The sequence below is a fragment of the Myotis yumanensis genome, unplaced genomic scaffold (assembly GCF_028538775.1).
Source record: "Myotis yumanensis isolate MYYU_CA2020_CCGP unplaced genomic scaffold, mMyoYum1.0.hap1 SCAF_17, whole genome shotgun sequence".
In the NCBI taxonomy this organism is placed as follows: domain Eukaryota; kingdom Metazoa; phylum Chordata; class Mammalia; order Chiroptera; family Vespertilionidae; genus Myotis; species Myotis yumanensis.
Genome location: NW_027223768.1, coordinates 15,782,619 through 15,796,388, shown reverse-complemented (window position 1 = coordinate 15,796,388; position 13,770 = coordinate 15,782,619). Strand labels below are relative to the sequence as shown.

General features: G+C 50.0%; 2 protein-coding genes across 5 annotated transcripts; one reads left to right on the top strand and one right to left on the bottom strand.

Annotated features, from left to right (window-relative positions):
- Window positions 1–3,707: 3,707 nt before the first annotated feature.
- On the top strand, window positions 3,708–9,563 carry GLMP (glycosylated lysosomal membrane protein). 2 transcript variants are annotated; one of them, XM_070396975.1, is made up of 7 exons: window positions 3,708–3,844; window positions 4,318–4,575; window positions 4,777–4,977; window positions 5,115–5,333; window positions 5,800–6,056; window positions 6,169–6,306; window positions 9,313–9,563. In XM_070396975.1, exons 1-7 carry the CDS (start codon window positions 3,728–3,730, stop codon window positions 9,317–9,319), a joined length of 1,197 nt encoding a protein of 398 aa, XP_070253076.1. In that variant the 5' UTR covers window positions 3,708–3,727; the 3' UTR covers window positions 9,320–9,563. The 2 variants fall into 2 exon arrangements, with proteins under 2 accessions (XP_070253076.1, XP_070253075.1); XM_070396974.1 differs by lacking the exon at window positions 9,313–9,563 and having other exon boundaries at window positions 6,169–6,670.
- On the bottom strand, window positions 6,919–12,990 carry TMEM79 (transmembrane protein 79). 3 transcript variants are annotated; one of them, XM_070396978.1, is made up of 5 exons: window positions 12,890–12,990; window positions 11,302–12,221; window positions 10,811–11,024; window positions 8,829–8,858; window positions 7,869–7,950 (listed from the first exon to the last, which is right to left on the bottom strand). In XM_070396978.1, exons 2-4 carry the CDS (start codon window positions 12,059–12,061, stop codon window positions 8,831–8,833), a joined length of 1,002 nt encoding a protein of 333 aa, XP_070253079.1. In that variant the 5' UTR covers window positions 12,062–12,221; window positions 12,890–12,990; the 3' UTR covers window positions 7,869–7,950; window positions 8,829–8,830. The 3 variants fall into 3 exon arrangements, with proteins under 3 accessions (XP_070253077.1, XP_070253078.1, XP_070253079.1); XM_070396976.1 differs by lacking the exon at window positions 8,829–8,858 and having other exon boundaries at window positions 6,919–7,950; XM_070396977.1 differs by lacking the exon at window positions 8,829–8,858 and having other exon boundaries at window positions 6,919–7,950; window positions 11,302–12,102.
- Between the last annotated feature and the right edge of the window lie 780 nt (window positions 12,991–13,770).

The window sequence follows — 13,770 nt, the reverse complement described above, 5'->3', positions numbered from 1 at the left end:
TCTTGGCTATTGGGCCTTCCACCCTTTGGCCTTATAATTAACCTTTATCTCATACTTCCTGACCACAGGATTTACTTTTATATTAAGTTGAATACTAGGTAGAATAATAGTCTGTCCTGTATAATAGACATGCTCTAGTCACTTCACATATATTAACTAATCCTCACATGGATCCTATAGGATAGGTACTATCGCCCTTATTATGATGGGGAACCTAAAGCCATGGATAAAGAAGCTTGTCCAAGGGTCACACAGCTGGTAAGTGGCAGACCTAGACTTTCTGTGTAGGTAGTCTGGCTGTAGAAGCCGTGCTATTACAGCTGGCTGTGCTGGCTGGATTGAGGTACAAGGTGGAAAATGGCTTGTAAGAGGGCTTCTGTTTATACCTAGTATTAGCTTCCTGCCTCGCCCAGTCTAAAGTCCTCACTCAGCCTTTCCTCATCTAGCCTACCAAACCGTTCGTTGAAATCCCTGCCTCTTGTGGTGTTAATAATTCCCTCGAGAGTTTTAAGACCTTAGGTCAATTCTCAAATAACTAAAAAAGATCTTGAAGAAATAGTACTCATAAGACCTGCTAAATTAATAGAGGAAGGAAGCTAGTCACACTGTGTGGATTCTCTTTTTCCCATTTGTTCCTTATTCTTCTAGGTCTATTCTGGTTTCAACTCTTAACGGTTAAGCACTTGGATAACTGTACTTGGCAATCTTCCCTTTAAGTATCTCCTGAACCTATGGAAATCCCTTCTGGTATGTCAGATCAATCTGTACTCTTCTATCTGTCAAAGCCCCCTCGTGCTTTTCAAAGCCTAAATTTAACATAGTGATTAAATTTTGCCATCTCTTTGCTCATGGTTCTTCCTACTGTCAAACTCCTAGATTCAGTAAATTCTATTTCCCTTATATAAAAGCAGTATCTTTTGGGTGGTGGAGAGACTTGAATTCCTGACTACTAGATCCTCGGTCTTAAGCCCAGACTTGTTTTTACTCTCCCCTATCAGGCCCTAGAGTTGATACCTCAGGATACAAGTACTACTTTTTCCCCAAGAAAAATGAAAGTTTTTGAGGAAATGAGTTCATCTTAGAGTAGCCACTTGGGGGGGATGAAATGAAATTGGATCCCTACTTTATTCATTACAGCAAAATTAATTCTGGGCCGCTGAAAGACTTAAATACAAGAAAGTGAAACTATAAGAGTACTAGAAGAAAACATGATTTTTAAATGTACCAGAGTGCCCGGCCAGTGGTTGAGTGTCGACCTATAAACCAGGAGGTCACAATTTGATTCCCGGTCAAGGCACATTCCTGGGTTGCGGACTTGATCCCCAGTAGAGGGTGTGCAGGAGGCAGCTGATCAATGATTGTCTCTCATCATTGATGTGTCTGTCTCCCTTCCTTTCTGAAATCAATAAAAATATATTTAAAAAATTTTTGTATAGCAAAAGACAAATGGGAGAGGGAGGATGTTTCAACAATACAAGAGTTGATTTCCTGAAACAGCTTTTAGGACTTGGAAGTCCTGTGTGGTTCATTGGTTGGGCTCGTCCTATGCACCTGTGCGCTGACAAGTTGGTTTGATTTCTGGTCAGGGCACATGCCCAGGTTGTGGGTTCAATCCCCACTAGGTGGCATGCAGCAGGCAGCCAATTGATATTTTGCTTTCACATTGATGTTTTTTTCTTCTCCTCCCGTCTCTCTAAAAAATCAATAAAAAAAAATATATATATAGGACCTGTAGAAAAATAGGCAAAGGGTATAAATAACTCCAGAGAAGCAAAAATGAATTACTGTAAAACATGATATGCTCAACCTTATTTATAAGGGAAATGCAAATTAAGTTTGATAAACACTTACAAGGTTGTGGGGAAATGGGCCTTCAACTCATGGTTTGACCAGCAATTGATAAGCCTCATAGGGCAGTTTGACCTGGCAATTCCATTCCTCAGTGTTTACCATATAGATTTGGTTACAAATATATATATGAAATGCTGCCCTGGCCGGGTGCTCAGTTGGTTAGAGCATCATCCCAAAACGCCAAGGTTGCAGGTTTGATCCCTGATCAGGACACATACAAGAATCAACCAAAGAGCCCTGGCTGGTTTGCTTTAGTGGTTAGAGCATCAGACTATGGATTGAAGGGTCCTGGGTTTGATTCCAGTCAAGGGTACTTGCCCAGGTTGCAGGCTTGATCCCCAGTAGGGGGTGTAAAGGAGGCGGTTGGTCAATGAGTCTCATCATTGATGTTTCTATATCCCCTTTCCCTTCCTCTCTGAAATCAATAAAAGTATATTTTTAAAAGAATCAACCAAAGAATGCATCAGTAAGTGGAATAATAAATTGTTTTTTTCAAATCAAACTTTTAAAAATAATATTAAAAATACATATGAAACATTACATACAGAGATATTCCTTTCAGCATTGTTAGCCATTGCAAAATGTTGAAACTGAAGGTTCTGGCTAAATATATCCATGCAACATCTTCCTGCAGTGAAATACTTCTATGGCGAGTAAGACAGCTCCAAGTGCACTGATACTGAACAGTGTTCAATGTACACGTGAAAACTGCAGAATGGTGGATGCCATTGTATGATATTTTACACGTGTACCTAATGTATTATATACTCGAGTACGCATAGACTATCTTTGGAAGGATACAAACTGGTAATAGTTGTCTCAGGGAAGAAACCAAGTTGCTAGGGAATAGGGGTGATACCCTGTGGTACCTTGAGAATTTTGTACCATATGCATTTATTATTAGTGAAAATAATTTTAAGATTAAGCAAAAAACAAAACCCAAGCACAACACAAAGTACATTCATTCAGCTGGACATGACAATGTTTTGCTCTCATACCCTATTTTCAGAGTTATCTTTTTTTCTTTAATTCCACCTGGGGGCTCAATAAATAGTAATTGACAAAAAGAACCTTCTAAAGCAGCCTTGGGCAAACTACGGCCCACGGGCCGGATCCGGCCCGTTTGAAATGAATAAAACTAAAAGAAAAAAAGACCCTTTTAGGTAATGATGTTTACTTTGAATTTATATTAGTTCACACAAACACTCCATCCATGCTTTTGTTCTGGCCCTCTGGTCCAGTTTAAGAACCCATTGTGGCCCTCGAGTCAAAAAGTTTGCCCACCCCTGTTCTAGAATGTGCTGTCTTCCCTACGGAATTCTTTCAAATTCCGCTCTGTGCCTTCTATACTAGAGTCATTTTGGGGGATCTCATTTGGATCTTGAATCTAGACATTATGCCCACTTTTAGGTAACAACTGTACAGTGGGACCAGTTGGGTAGGAGAGGTCAGGAATATGTCGACCTATCTGTCTAGTCTGAGATGTCTTTCTTGCCAACCCAGTTGGGAATAACAAACTTCTAACCATTCTGAGTCTATGATCCAGTGGTTCTCAACCTTTAAATACAGTTCCTCATGTGACCCAACCATAAAATTTTCATTGCTACTTCATAACTGTAATGTTGCTACTGTTATGAATCATAATGTAAATATCTGATATGCAGGATGGTCTTGGGCGACCCCTGTGAAAGGGTCGTTCGACCGCCAAAGGGGTCGCGACCCACAGGTTGAGAACCGCTGGCTCACTCAAGCCTAGAGCTGGGTTAAGTGCAGCGGTCTCTTTAAGAACTGGTGTGCTGGCTCCGCCCTTTAAAGAGATCAGCTGAGTTTGTCAGTCACGTGACTCGTGTCTTCCGTCCTCTGGAGCTGGGGCTGCATGTGCAGCTGTGAGGAGCCCCGCTGGGGTTGGGGGCATTGTGCCCCCGGCCCCATTCTGCTCCTGACTCTTCTGTTGGCAGCTCCGTTTGGCCTGCTGGGGGAGGAGACCCGCCAGGTGAGGGGCTAGAGCAGTAGAGGTTTCAGGAAATGCTAGGCTTGAAGGGCGGTTGGAATCCAGGGCAATCAAGGGGTGGAGGGTGGGCGGGGGAGGGTGGTTGCATAGAGAAGGGTTCTTTAACTTGGGCTTGGGGCCTGCCGTGGAGCTGGTCGGGTATGAGGGCTTCCTGTCTTCTTGGGAAGTCTGGATCCTGACTCAGCCCTGAGTAACCCCGGTCCAGGCAATGTTATTTTTTTCTTCCTCCTCTTAGATCTGTGCGCTGATCTCTTAACCAGTCAGAGCAGTTCTGGCTCTTCCGCCCTCTCCTTTACCCCTCCTCTGCCCCTACACCAAGATTCCCATACCTCCCACACGAACTTCTCTCCTAGGCCCCACCTGTCCCCAGCATTTTCCAAGTCCCCAAGCTTCTCCTTTGCCCTGTGTCTCTCCCTGATCCTGCTCTTTTGACCCTCCATTACTCCATGTTCCAGGTGACTCTGGAGGTCATCCCTGACTCGATGGGGCTCCCCCAAAACCTGCTTCATATCCGAGCAGTGGGCACCAATTCCACGTTGCACTATGTGTGGAGCAGCCTCGGGCCTCCAGCGGTGCTGCTGGTGGCCACCAATACCCCCCACAGCAACCTGAGTGTCAACTGGAGCCGCTTGCTCTCCCCTGAGCCTGATGGGGCCCTGATGGTGCTTCCCAAAGACAGCATCCAGTTTTCTTCTGCCCTTGTCTTTACCAGGGTGAGGAGGTTGGGGGAGAACCAAAGGAAAGAGGAGAGGGCTCATCAAATTAGAGGAAGAAACTGAAGCCTGGGTGGGTGAAGTAGAGTCAGGTGTGAGAGCCTGAGCATGGGGTCCAGTGAGTGGTGGTGGTGGTGGGGGGGTGATTCAGGAGAAAGCTGGACTCAGGCAAGCCCAGTCCTGTCCCACCCCACCCACCAGCTGTTTGAGTTTCACAGCACCAACACGTCCGATGTGGCAGCAGAGCCTCCAGGAAAACCGTACCCCCCGTACTCCTTGGCCGAGTTCTCCTGGAACAACATCAGTGACTCACTGGATCCTGCCACCCTGAGTGCCACATTTCGAGGCCACCCCAATCAGGACCCCACCCGGGCTTTTGCCAATGGCAGCCTGGCCTTCAGGGTAAGGGCATGGGAACCAGAAGAACTCAAAAGGCTGAGTTATGAGGGTGGGAGTTAATGATGGGGGCAGCCTTCAAGGACAGGCATCCATCTGCTTCCCCCCCCCCCCACGCCCTGCCCATGCTTCCTCCATCCCAGGTGCAGGCCTTCTCCAGATCCGGCCGACCAGCCCAACCACCTCGCCTCCTGCACACGATGGACACCTGCCAGCTAGAGGTGGCCCTGGTTGGGGCCTCTCCCCGAGGAAACCGCTCCCTTTTTGGGCTGGAGGTAGCCACCTTGAGCCAGGGCCCTGACTGCCCCTCAATGCAGGAGCAGCACTCCATCGACGATGAATATGCACCTGCTGTCTTCCAGGTCAGGCTTCCAGTGGAGAGATAGATGAGTGGGTGAATGTAGATGGAACCCCTGTTAGGACCTCAGACAGTCATTCAACCATTTACTATTTAGCAACACTTTATTCAGCTCCGTTAAGTACTGGGCACCATGCTAATGAATTTGGCCCAGTCTCTGCCCTCAGTGGAGAAGACAGAAGACAGGCAGTGCAGTGTGACAGTGCTCTGGCAAGGGGGATGTGCAAGGCCTAGGGGTGCAGAGGAGGGAGCTGAGTGCAGGCTTGCAAAGAGCCAGTGTTCATCCAGTCCAACTCCCCTCTCTATAGAGTGAGATTGAGGTCCCATTGCAAACAGCCTGTGAGTTCTAGAACCGGGCCTAGGACTCAGGACAACTAGTGACAGATGAAGTCTGAGAAAGGCTGGGGGTAACAGAAGGGTCAGGCGGAGGTTGGTCCTCTTCACTCTGCACTGTCTGCCTTTCTCCCCAGTTGGACCAGCTGCTATGGGGCTCTCTCCCATCAGGCTTTGTGCAGTGGCGACCAGTGGCTTTCTCCCAGAAGCAGGGGGGCCGAGAATCCGCCCTTCCCTGCCAAGCTTCCCCTCTTCATCCCACCCTGGCGTACCCTCTCCCCCAGTCACCCATTGTCCGAGCCTTCTTTGGATCCCACAACAACTTCTGTGCCTTCAATCTGACATTTGGGGCGTCTGCAGGCCCTGGCTACTGGGACCAACACTACCTCAGCTGGTGAGTCAGGTCCTGGGCCAAGGGACCGGGAAGTTGAAGTGGAGGAGGCCTGGGCCTCTTAGCCTCCCCTCCTAAGCCTGCTCACCTCTCTTTTTCACTCTGCTTGCTCTAGGTCGATGCTCCTTGGTGTGGGTACCCCTCCAGTGGATGCCTTTTCCCCGCTAGTCCTAGGCATCATGGCAGTGGCCCTGGGTGCTCCAGGATTCATGCTGCTTGCAGGAGGCCTGTTTCTGCTGCTGGGCCCCAAGAGGTACTCAGAATATCAGCCCATAAATTGAGGCCCGCTCTCTAGACGGAAGGACATTACTGGACTTGCCGTGCTGTGTCTCAAACCTCTGCAGGTTTGAGGGTCAGTGTTCCCAGCCAGCTACTCCTTTCTCCCATCTTGCTTTTCTGAAGAACATGAGACTAGCCTCAACTCTTGGGAACCACCTTCATACTCTGGAGAGGGACCAGGACCAGGGTTATTGCTAGAGGGAGGGTGCCCTTCTTTGGAGCCTACCCACCCCTCCAGCCCCCATTTCTCTTGGATAGGACTCAGAGGCGAAAACGAAAGGCTGGGTGACTGGTTGCTGCTTTGCGGGCTTGAAATAGACTTATTTTTTTCCACAGGACTTGTCTCTCTGTGTGAATGTTGTTGGGTTGGTTCCAGGGAATGAGAGGGCTAAGCGATGGGCGTGGAAGGCAGGTGTCTGTGAATGGCCCCGTTTTCTCACCAGGTCTGGTTCTCTCTCGAGGCTCCTGCCAGCCACTCTCCATCATGTGGAGCAGGGAGGTTTCTGATTCAGTATGACTCAAACAAGGAAGGGACACTTGAGAATAGGGTGCAAACACAAAGAAAGAGCCCAGTAAGACTGTGGTAGGCATTTATTGTTTCACACACTCCCCCCCCCCAACACACACACACATTCACACGGGGTTAACACCAGCCATTATGCCTCCCGACCACTCCCCAGCCACCACATGCATGGACATGGATGGACACACACACACACACACACACACATCTCTTGGGAGGCAGGCTTCCCTGTCTGCTCCTCTCTTCTGGGCAGTTTGGAAGTGGGAAGTTACAGGGGCCTAATTGGTCGGAAGACAGGAGGCAGCAGCTCTGCTGGGGCAGCTGTAATAGTCTTGACTGAGACTAAAGGGCTTGTGAGGGCCAGTCATGGAGGGTTCTCAACACAGGCCCCAGGATGGTTTTACCCAGCGTGCAAGTCCCATTTGATCTGATGCCCAGCCTTTATCTCTAGGCAAGAGCAGTATTTCCAGTCTCCTTGAGGCCCTCTGCTTAGACAGCTGGCACAGAAATGGTCAGCGTTTTGGCTGTGGCTCTGCCCACTGCCTCACAGGAGGCCAGAGAGTGGAAGAGTTCAGCAGTGGTGGGCGCTAGTGGCTGTGGAGGGAGGCAGGCCACTCAGCGAGGCTGCCCCTGGTCTTGGCCCTGTTCCCTCAGCATCCTTAAGAAACGTAACTGTCCACCTTTCCCTGCAAGAAAACATCTGGTCTACCTCCCTCCCTCCCTCATGCCTATCCTGGGCTTCGAAGGTGAAGGCCAGCCCCGCCACGGGGAGAGCTAAAGGGGCGGGGGTCAGTCAATCCAAGCTCTGATTGGATGGGACCCTGTCCGGTCAGAGCGGGATTCATCTCACCAAGGTACCCAGGCTGGGGCAAGAGGTCAGAACTGTTTCAGCCCCAGGGGCGGGGCCTGTAGTCCGAGCGGGCATAGTCGGGGTAGTCCAGGCGGCTCTCAGTGGCAGTGAACATGCGCTCAGGCTCCACCACGAACATGTAGTAGAGGTTCCACACTAGCATGGACAGCAGGGGCAGGAATGTCAGGCCGTAGCCAAAGCCTCGGAAGGAGCGGCCGATGGCAAAGGTCAGCCAGTATATCAACCTGCGAGGGCGAGAAGAGAGAACAGACAGGGAGGGAGGTAGATGGGTTGGTGGGTGTGACTGATGCTTCTAAAGGCAGTAAATGTTTACGTACAATGTGCCAGGCGCAATGCTAGTTACTCAAGGGGCACTAGTCCCGATAAAATTCCCGATAGCTCTATGAGGTGAGTTTATTATTTCCCTCCCTCTTTTGTTTGTCCTATGTTAATTAAAAATTTTTGTAGGCAATATACAGTCACATGGTTCAAAATTCAAAGGTACTAATGCATGTATTAAATACCTTCCTCCCTCTACTGATCCCTGCCACCCTTTTTGTTCTCTTTCCTCCCCTCCCTAATCCCACCCCTACCCCAGGCATCCAATATTATGGTTTCTTGTGTAAAAAGTGATTTTTTTTTATGCATGTATGAACAAAAAGATCTGTTTTCCTCCCCACCCCCTTTTGCAGTTTGGGAGCATACTATTTAGACTGTTCTGCACATTGACTTTTTCCCCGATTTATATATCTTGGCAATTATTTTTATCAGTATATAGACAGTTTCCTCATTATTTTACAGCGGTACCTTCCATTGTATTTATTTCCCCATTTGCAGATGAAGAAACTAAGATTCCAAAGGGGTTAAGTAAGACTGATCCAAGGTCAAGGTCACATATGTGGGAACTAGTAAAACTGTGATTTGATCCCAAGCCTGTTCATTACCCTTCCTCCCGCCATCTCAGAGAGCCAGAGGAAGAGTAAGGAAGGCAGCTTCCAGAGGGCTTGAAGCCCAGAGGATGGATAAGCCACAACCAAAGTTCTCTTGGAATATCCACTAAAAATACATACCCCTCCATAGGGCAGGAGAGCAGCTTCCTCTTAATATATAAAGGACAACTTACTATCAAGTGGATGTGCCTCCTCGTTTAAACCTGTTAAACAGAGGGAAGAGTAACCACTGCTTCTCTACTGCACCAGGCGGCAACTTGTTATAATAGTAAAAGTTCACATTTAGCAAGCCCTTGCCAAGTGCCAGGCTACTGTACACACTCTACGTGAATTAACTTATTTAATCCTCACAACAACTTTATCTTATAGATGAAATGGATGATGAAAGTAGATACAGCCTGGCCAATGTGGCTCAATGGTTGATCATCAACCTATGAACCAGGAGGTCATGGTTCAATTCCTGGTCAGGGCACATGCCTGGGTTGCAGGCTCAGCCCCTCGTAGGGGGCGTGCAGGAGGCAGCCAATCAATGATTCTCATCATTGATGTTTCTATTTCTCCCTCTCCCTTCCTCTCTGAAATCAATTTTAAATATATATATATATATATATATATATATATATATATATATATAATTTTGTTTTTTTCTCCCCCAAGCAAATAAAGAAGCTGAGAATATCCCTGGCTGGATGAGTCCGTTGGTTGGAGCTTCATCCCCCCTGCACCAAAAGGCTGTGGGTTCCATTCCTGGTCAGGGCACATATCTTTGTTGCATGTTTGATCCCCAGTTGGAGCACCTACAGGAGGCAACAGATCAATGTTTCTCTCTCACATTGATGTCTGTCTGTCTGTCACACCCCCCTCTCCCGTCCTTCCTCTCTCTAAAGTCAATAAAAACATATCCTCAGGTGAAGATTTAAAAAAAAAAAAATGCTTAAGTTACTTGCCTATGGTAGAAAAGAAAGGACCTTGGGTGAGGGAGGGAAGGGACCTGGATTCTAGCCCTGACACTTGCGCTGAGTGACCTGAGCGACTCCTCTCCCCCAATCTGCCGTGATTTCCTCTGTATAAAGTGGGTCAGGTGGACCCGACAATCACAGATTCTTCTTTAGCTCCCTGATGATTCTTACGGCTAAACCAACTTGTAATGAAACCAGCATTCCCCGAGAGGGAGATGGGAAGTGGAGTTATATGAGCGGGAACGTTTATCTTGGGAAACATCTACTGGGAGAAAATGCAGGGCTGTGTGATGGGAGGCTGGTGGGACAGGACCACTAGACGACATCAGAAGTAACAGGAAGACAACTTTTAGCTCAATGGGAAGAGTGTTGTAGCAGTTAAATCAATCTGGATTCGTATATTGAAAGTGACAAAAGGAAATGTGTTAGAGAAAAAAATGTAAAGACAAATTCAAAGGTACCTTCTGGGTTAACAGTAGTTCACATGAAAGCACCTTTAAGGATTTCAGGTGGCTGTAAATTATAAATGAGAGCAATGAGGCTGCCATGAGAACTAATGTGGCCTTGGTTGGTATGAACAGAACAATACCCTGGACCAGGCCTCCCCACCCCATAGGACAAGTAGGAGAATTTCCTCCCCAGAGGGAAGGACTCAGGACAGTGAAGAAATCAGAGTCACTTAGCAAGTAAACACTAGGGGAGCAGGCTGTTAACAAATATCCAGATTTATCCCAGGCAATTCCAGAGATCAGAGCCAGGGCAGCAGTTTTGAGCACAATATAAGGAACTTTGTAAAAATTAGGACCTTTGAAAAACGAAACAGACTGCCTTATAGAGCACTGAGCCCTTGGTTATAGGGGGTGTTCAACTGGAGGCCAACAGCTACCTGCCCAGAGCGTCACAGGAGTGGCTGCAGTGCGTGGAGGTTGGTGTGTGACACCGGGAGCCCGTTCCGTCCTAGATGGCATAAGCAAGCGCCTCTGAAATCAACTTCTTGTGAGAAGACATACGAGCTGCTCCCCCAGGTAAGGCAAGTTGCAAGGGAGAAAGTGGACTCACCTTTCTGGGGCACACATTTGGGCTGATGCAGGATCCAGAAAGCTAAGCTCCCTGTCCCTGAATGGCTCCAGACATTCAGACCTGGGTCCCTCTAGCACCATCACCTGCCCTGTGCCCTGCCCTCCGCCCCAACTCACCGGGAGACGGCGAAGAGGCCAGTGAGCAGAGGGAGCAGCTTGAGGGTGTCTTGGGGCAGGTAGGTGGACAGCACAGCCAGGTTGAAGAAGTAGAGGATGAAGAGCTGGACCGACTGGGCCACATACTGCCGGTGGATCTCCACCTCCCGCCGAGGCTCCTCAAAGGGTCGCAGGGAGGAGAAGCACAGCAGGCTGAGCCCGTACACCAGGAGCCCTGGGCAGGGGCGCGGGTGGGGGTGGAGAACACGGGGTCAGGATCGAACAGGAGACAGGAAGCAGGGTAGGGTTTGTAGTGGAGAGCTCAAGGGCACAGGCTCTCCACAGGGGGACTCAGGGGGTCCTGGGAGGGGACAGGCACACAGGGTGGCAGGGTGTGCAAGGCCCGAGGGGCCAGGCTGAGTGAAGGAAAACCCCTGCTTCCCAAGCCAGGCAGGCCCTGACCTCAAGTGCATTCCCAGACGCCCCCGCCTTCTCACAGGGCCCCAGCTCACCCAGCACGATGGGGAAGGTGGCGAAGACTCCGCAGCGCAGTGTATAGACAAGGCGGGAGCTCATGGTGGGCAGCCGGGGGGCATCGAAGGGCAGGAAGGTGTAGGCCCCATACAACAGGCAGGGGAAGAGGAGGAGAGCGGCTCCCACCGAGGCCACGGCCTTCAAGCTCTCATGGCCCCCACAGCTCCCGCAGCTCCCACAGGGGTGGCCCGGCGGCCTCGCCACAGCCTCGGCCCATTTGCGCTCACAGGGCTCCGGCTGGATGGTGCGGGTGGGCAGGAAGGCCCGGCGGCGCTCGCCCTCGCCCACCTCACAGCGCACAGCAAGGTCCTCCTGGGGCCGCCGCTCAATGCACTGTAGGTCGATGGGCACGAAGGCCCGGGCTGCTTTCTCAGGCAGCAGGTTGGCATCATCTTCAGGCAACTCCTCTAGTTTGCTGAGTGGCTCCAACTCGAGGGGCTCGGGTTCAATGTCCCGCCAACCAGGGGGATCTGGGAACAGGGCACTGGGCGGGGGGCCAGTCCCCCAGGGCAGGGTGGCAGCCTCGCTTACTGTGCTGTCTAGACCATCTCCAGTCCCCTCTTCAGCTGCGGGAGACCCAGCTGAAGACTCCACTCTCGAGGACTCGGCATCAGGGGACTGTGCCCCATCTTCCCCTTCCGGCTGCCTGCCATTGGGGACCAAGGCCTGGGGTGGGCTCTTCTCAGGGGCCTCGGGACTCTTCACTTCCAGCAGCTTCAGGGTTTCGGGTTCTGTCATCCTGGGGCCTCAGTTCTGGCGTCTACCCCGAGGTCATGTCACTGCGGAGGGCAGCAGGAGAGCTCTGTCAGAAGCTCCTGTCCTCTGGCCTTAGGAGGGATTGATAGAACTGGAACGCTCCAGGGCAGCTGGCCTCATGGGCTTTAGCCCCTTTGGGGACCTTAAGAAGAACATGGTACAGAGGAAAGTGTTGAAAGAGAGGGAGAAGGGAGAGAAGTGAGCAGCTGAAATGGAAGAACCCTTTTGACATTAAATTCAATCCAGCAGGAAAGGGTGAGTCAGGGGGCACAGGCCCTGTCAGCTGTGGCCTCAGCCAGTCCCCACCCATGCCTTCTACCGCCTCCACCAAAACCCCCGGGGTCATTGCCACCCTAATGCAGGAATGGGAGGAAGAGGAGGTGCCTAGAATTTTGTTAAGAGTTCCCTTCCCACTAAGGGTCTCCTTGTGGACAGAGAGGCTGCCCCTTCACTTTCAAACCTCCCCTTCTCCTGTAGATACCCACTTGGAACTCTCCTGGCAACTGATACCAGGGATTTGCCAACAAATCTGTCCCAAGGAACTGGCAGTAGCAGCGTTCCCTATTCTTTAGTCTCCAGTCTGGGCACTTGTACAATTTCTAAACTCCTCACTAGCGTACCTCATCCATTGTATGTCTGTGCATTCTGATTTCTAGGTCCAATCATGGCTGTTTTCTATGCCTCTTCCGTCTTTCTCCTCTCCCTGCCGTCCGTCCTCTATCTCACTGCTTGTTAGTGGGGCTGATCCCTCCCTCCACCTCCTCGAGGGCCTCCTACCCCTTGCCATTTGGACCCATGACACCCTCTTACTTTCAACCTGGAGAGACGTGGAGGATCCCCAGCTTCTGAGAAAGAGCTGCCCAGCTCCCTGCTGGCTCTGCAAGTATTCCTTTCCCTCCCTCCCTTTACCTGTGTCTCCAAACCAGTCTGACCAGAGCAGGTGGGGCCCAGATTAAAGGGGCAGGCCCCGCCCCGTTGAATCGGCCGACAGAAAAAGCATTAGAGGAGCACGTCATTCTTTCTGAAAGTGGGGGTGCAGCTGGGCATAGAAATAAGAGTGTGTTCCAGGCAAATAGGACATGTAGGAGCTCCCAGCTCAGCAAAGGAGAGGGGTACCATTGGGTATTGCATCAAAGGGTGCTTGGAGTAGGGAACACCCAGAAAAGAGGTGGAATTTGTACACTTATTCATTCAATATTTATTGAGCACCTATTATTAACGACACTATTCTAGGCACAGACAGGTAAGAGAACAAGATGACAGGCAAGGTCTCTGCTCTTGAGGAGCTTGTTCGACTCGGGTAAGAGATAATAAAGAAGCCTAGCAGCTAAGTCAATAAGACAATCTCATTAGGGAAAACCTCTTTGCCAAGGTGCCATGTGAGCCGAGACCTGAAGGGAATTGAGAAGTATGGATGTTCCAGGCAGAGGAACAGAAAGTGAAAGACCAATGAGTGGGAAAGACTTAGGCTGTTTCAGGAACAGAAAGAAGATCAATGATTGGAACAGGATCATATTGGTAGAGGGGAAATTTGTTCCCGTAACAACATGTACACAGCTCCCCCCCCCCCCCCCCCATCCCAATCCCTTGTGTTTTTTTAGCTTAGATTTAAGGTCAAGAAAGCAATAGGAATCCAACGTGGTCTTTCCAGTGGGAGGACCAGGGGGCAGAATCATGGGGGAGTGGCCTAG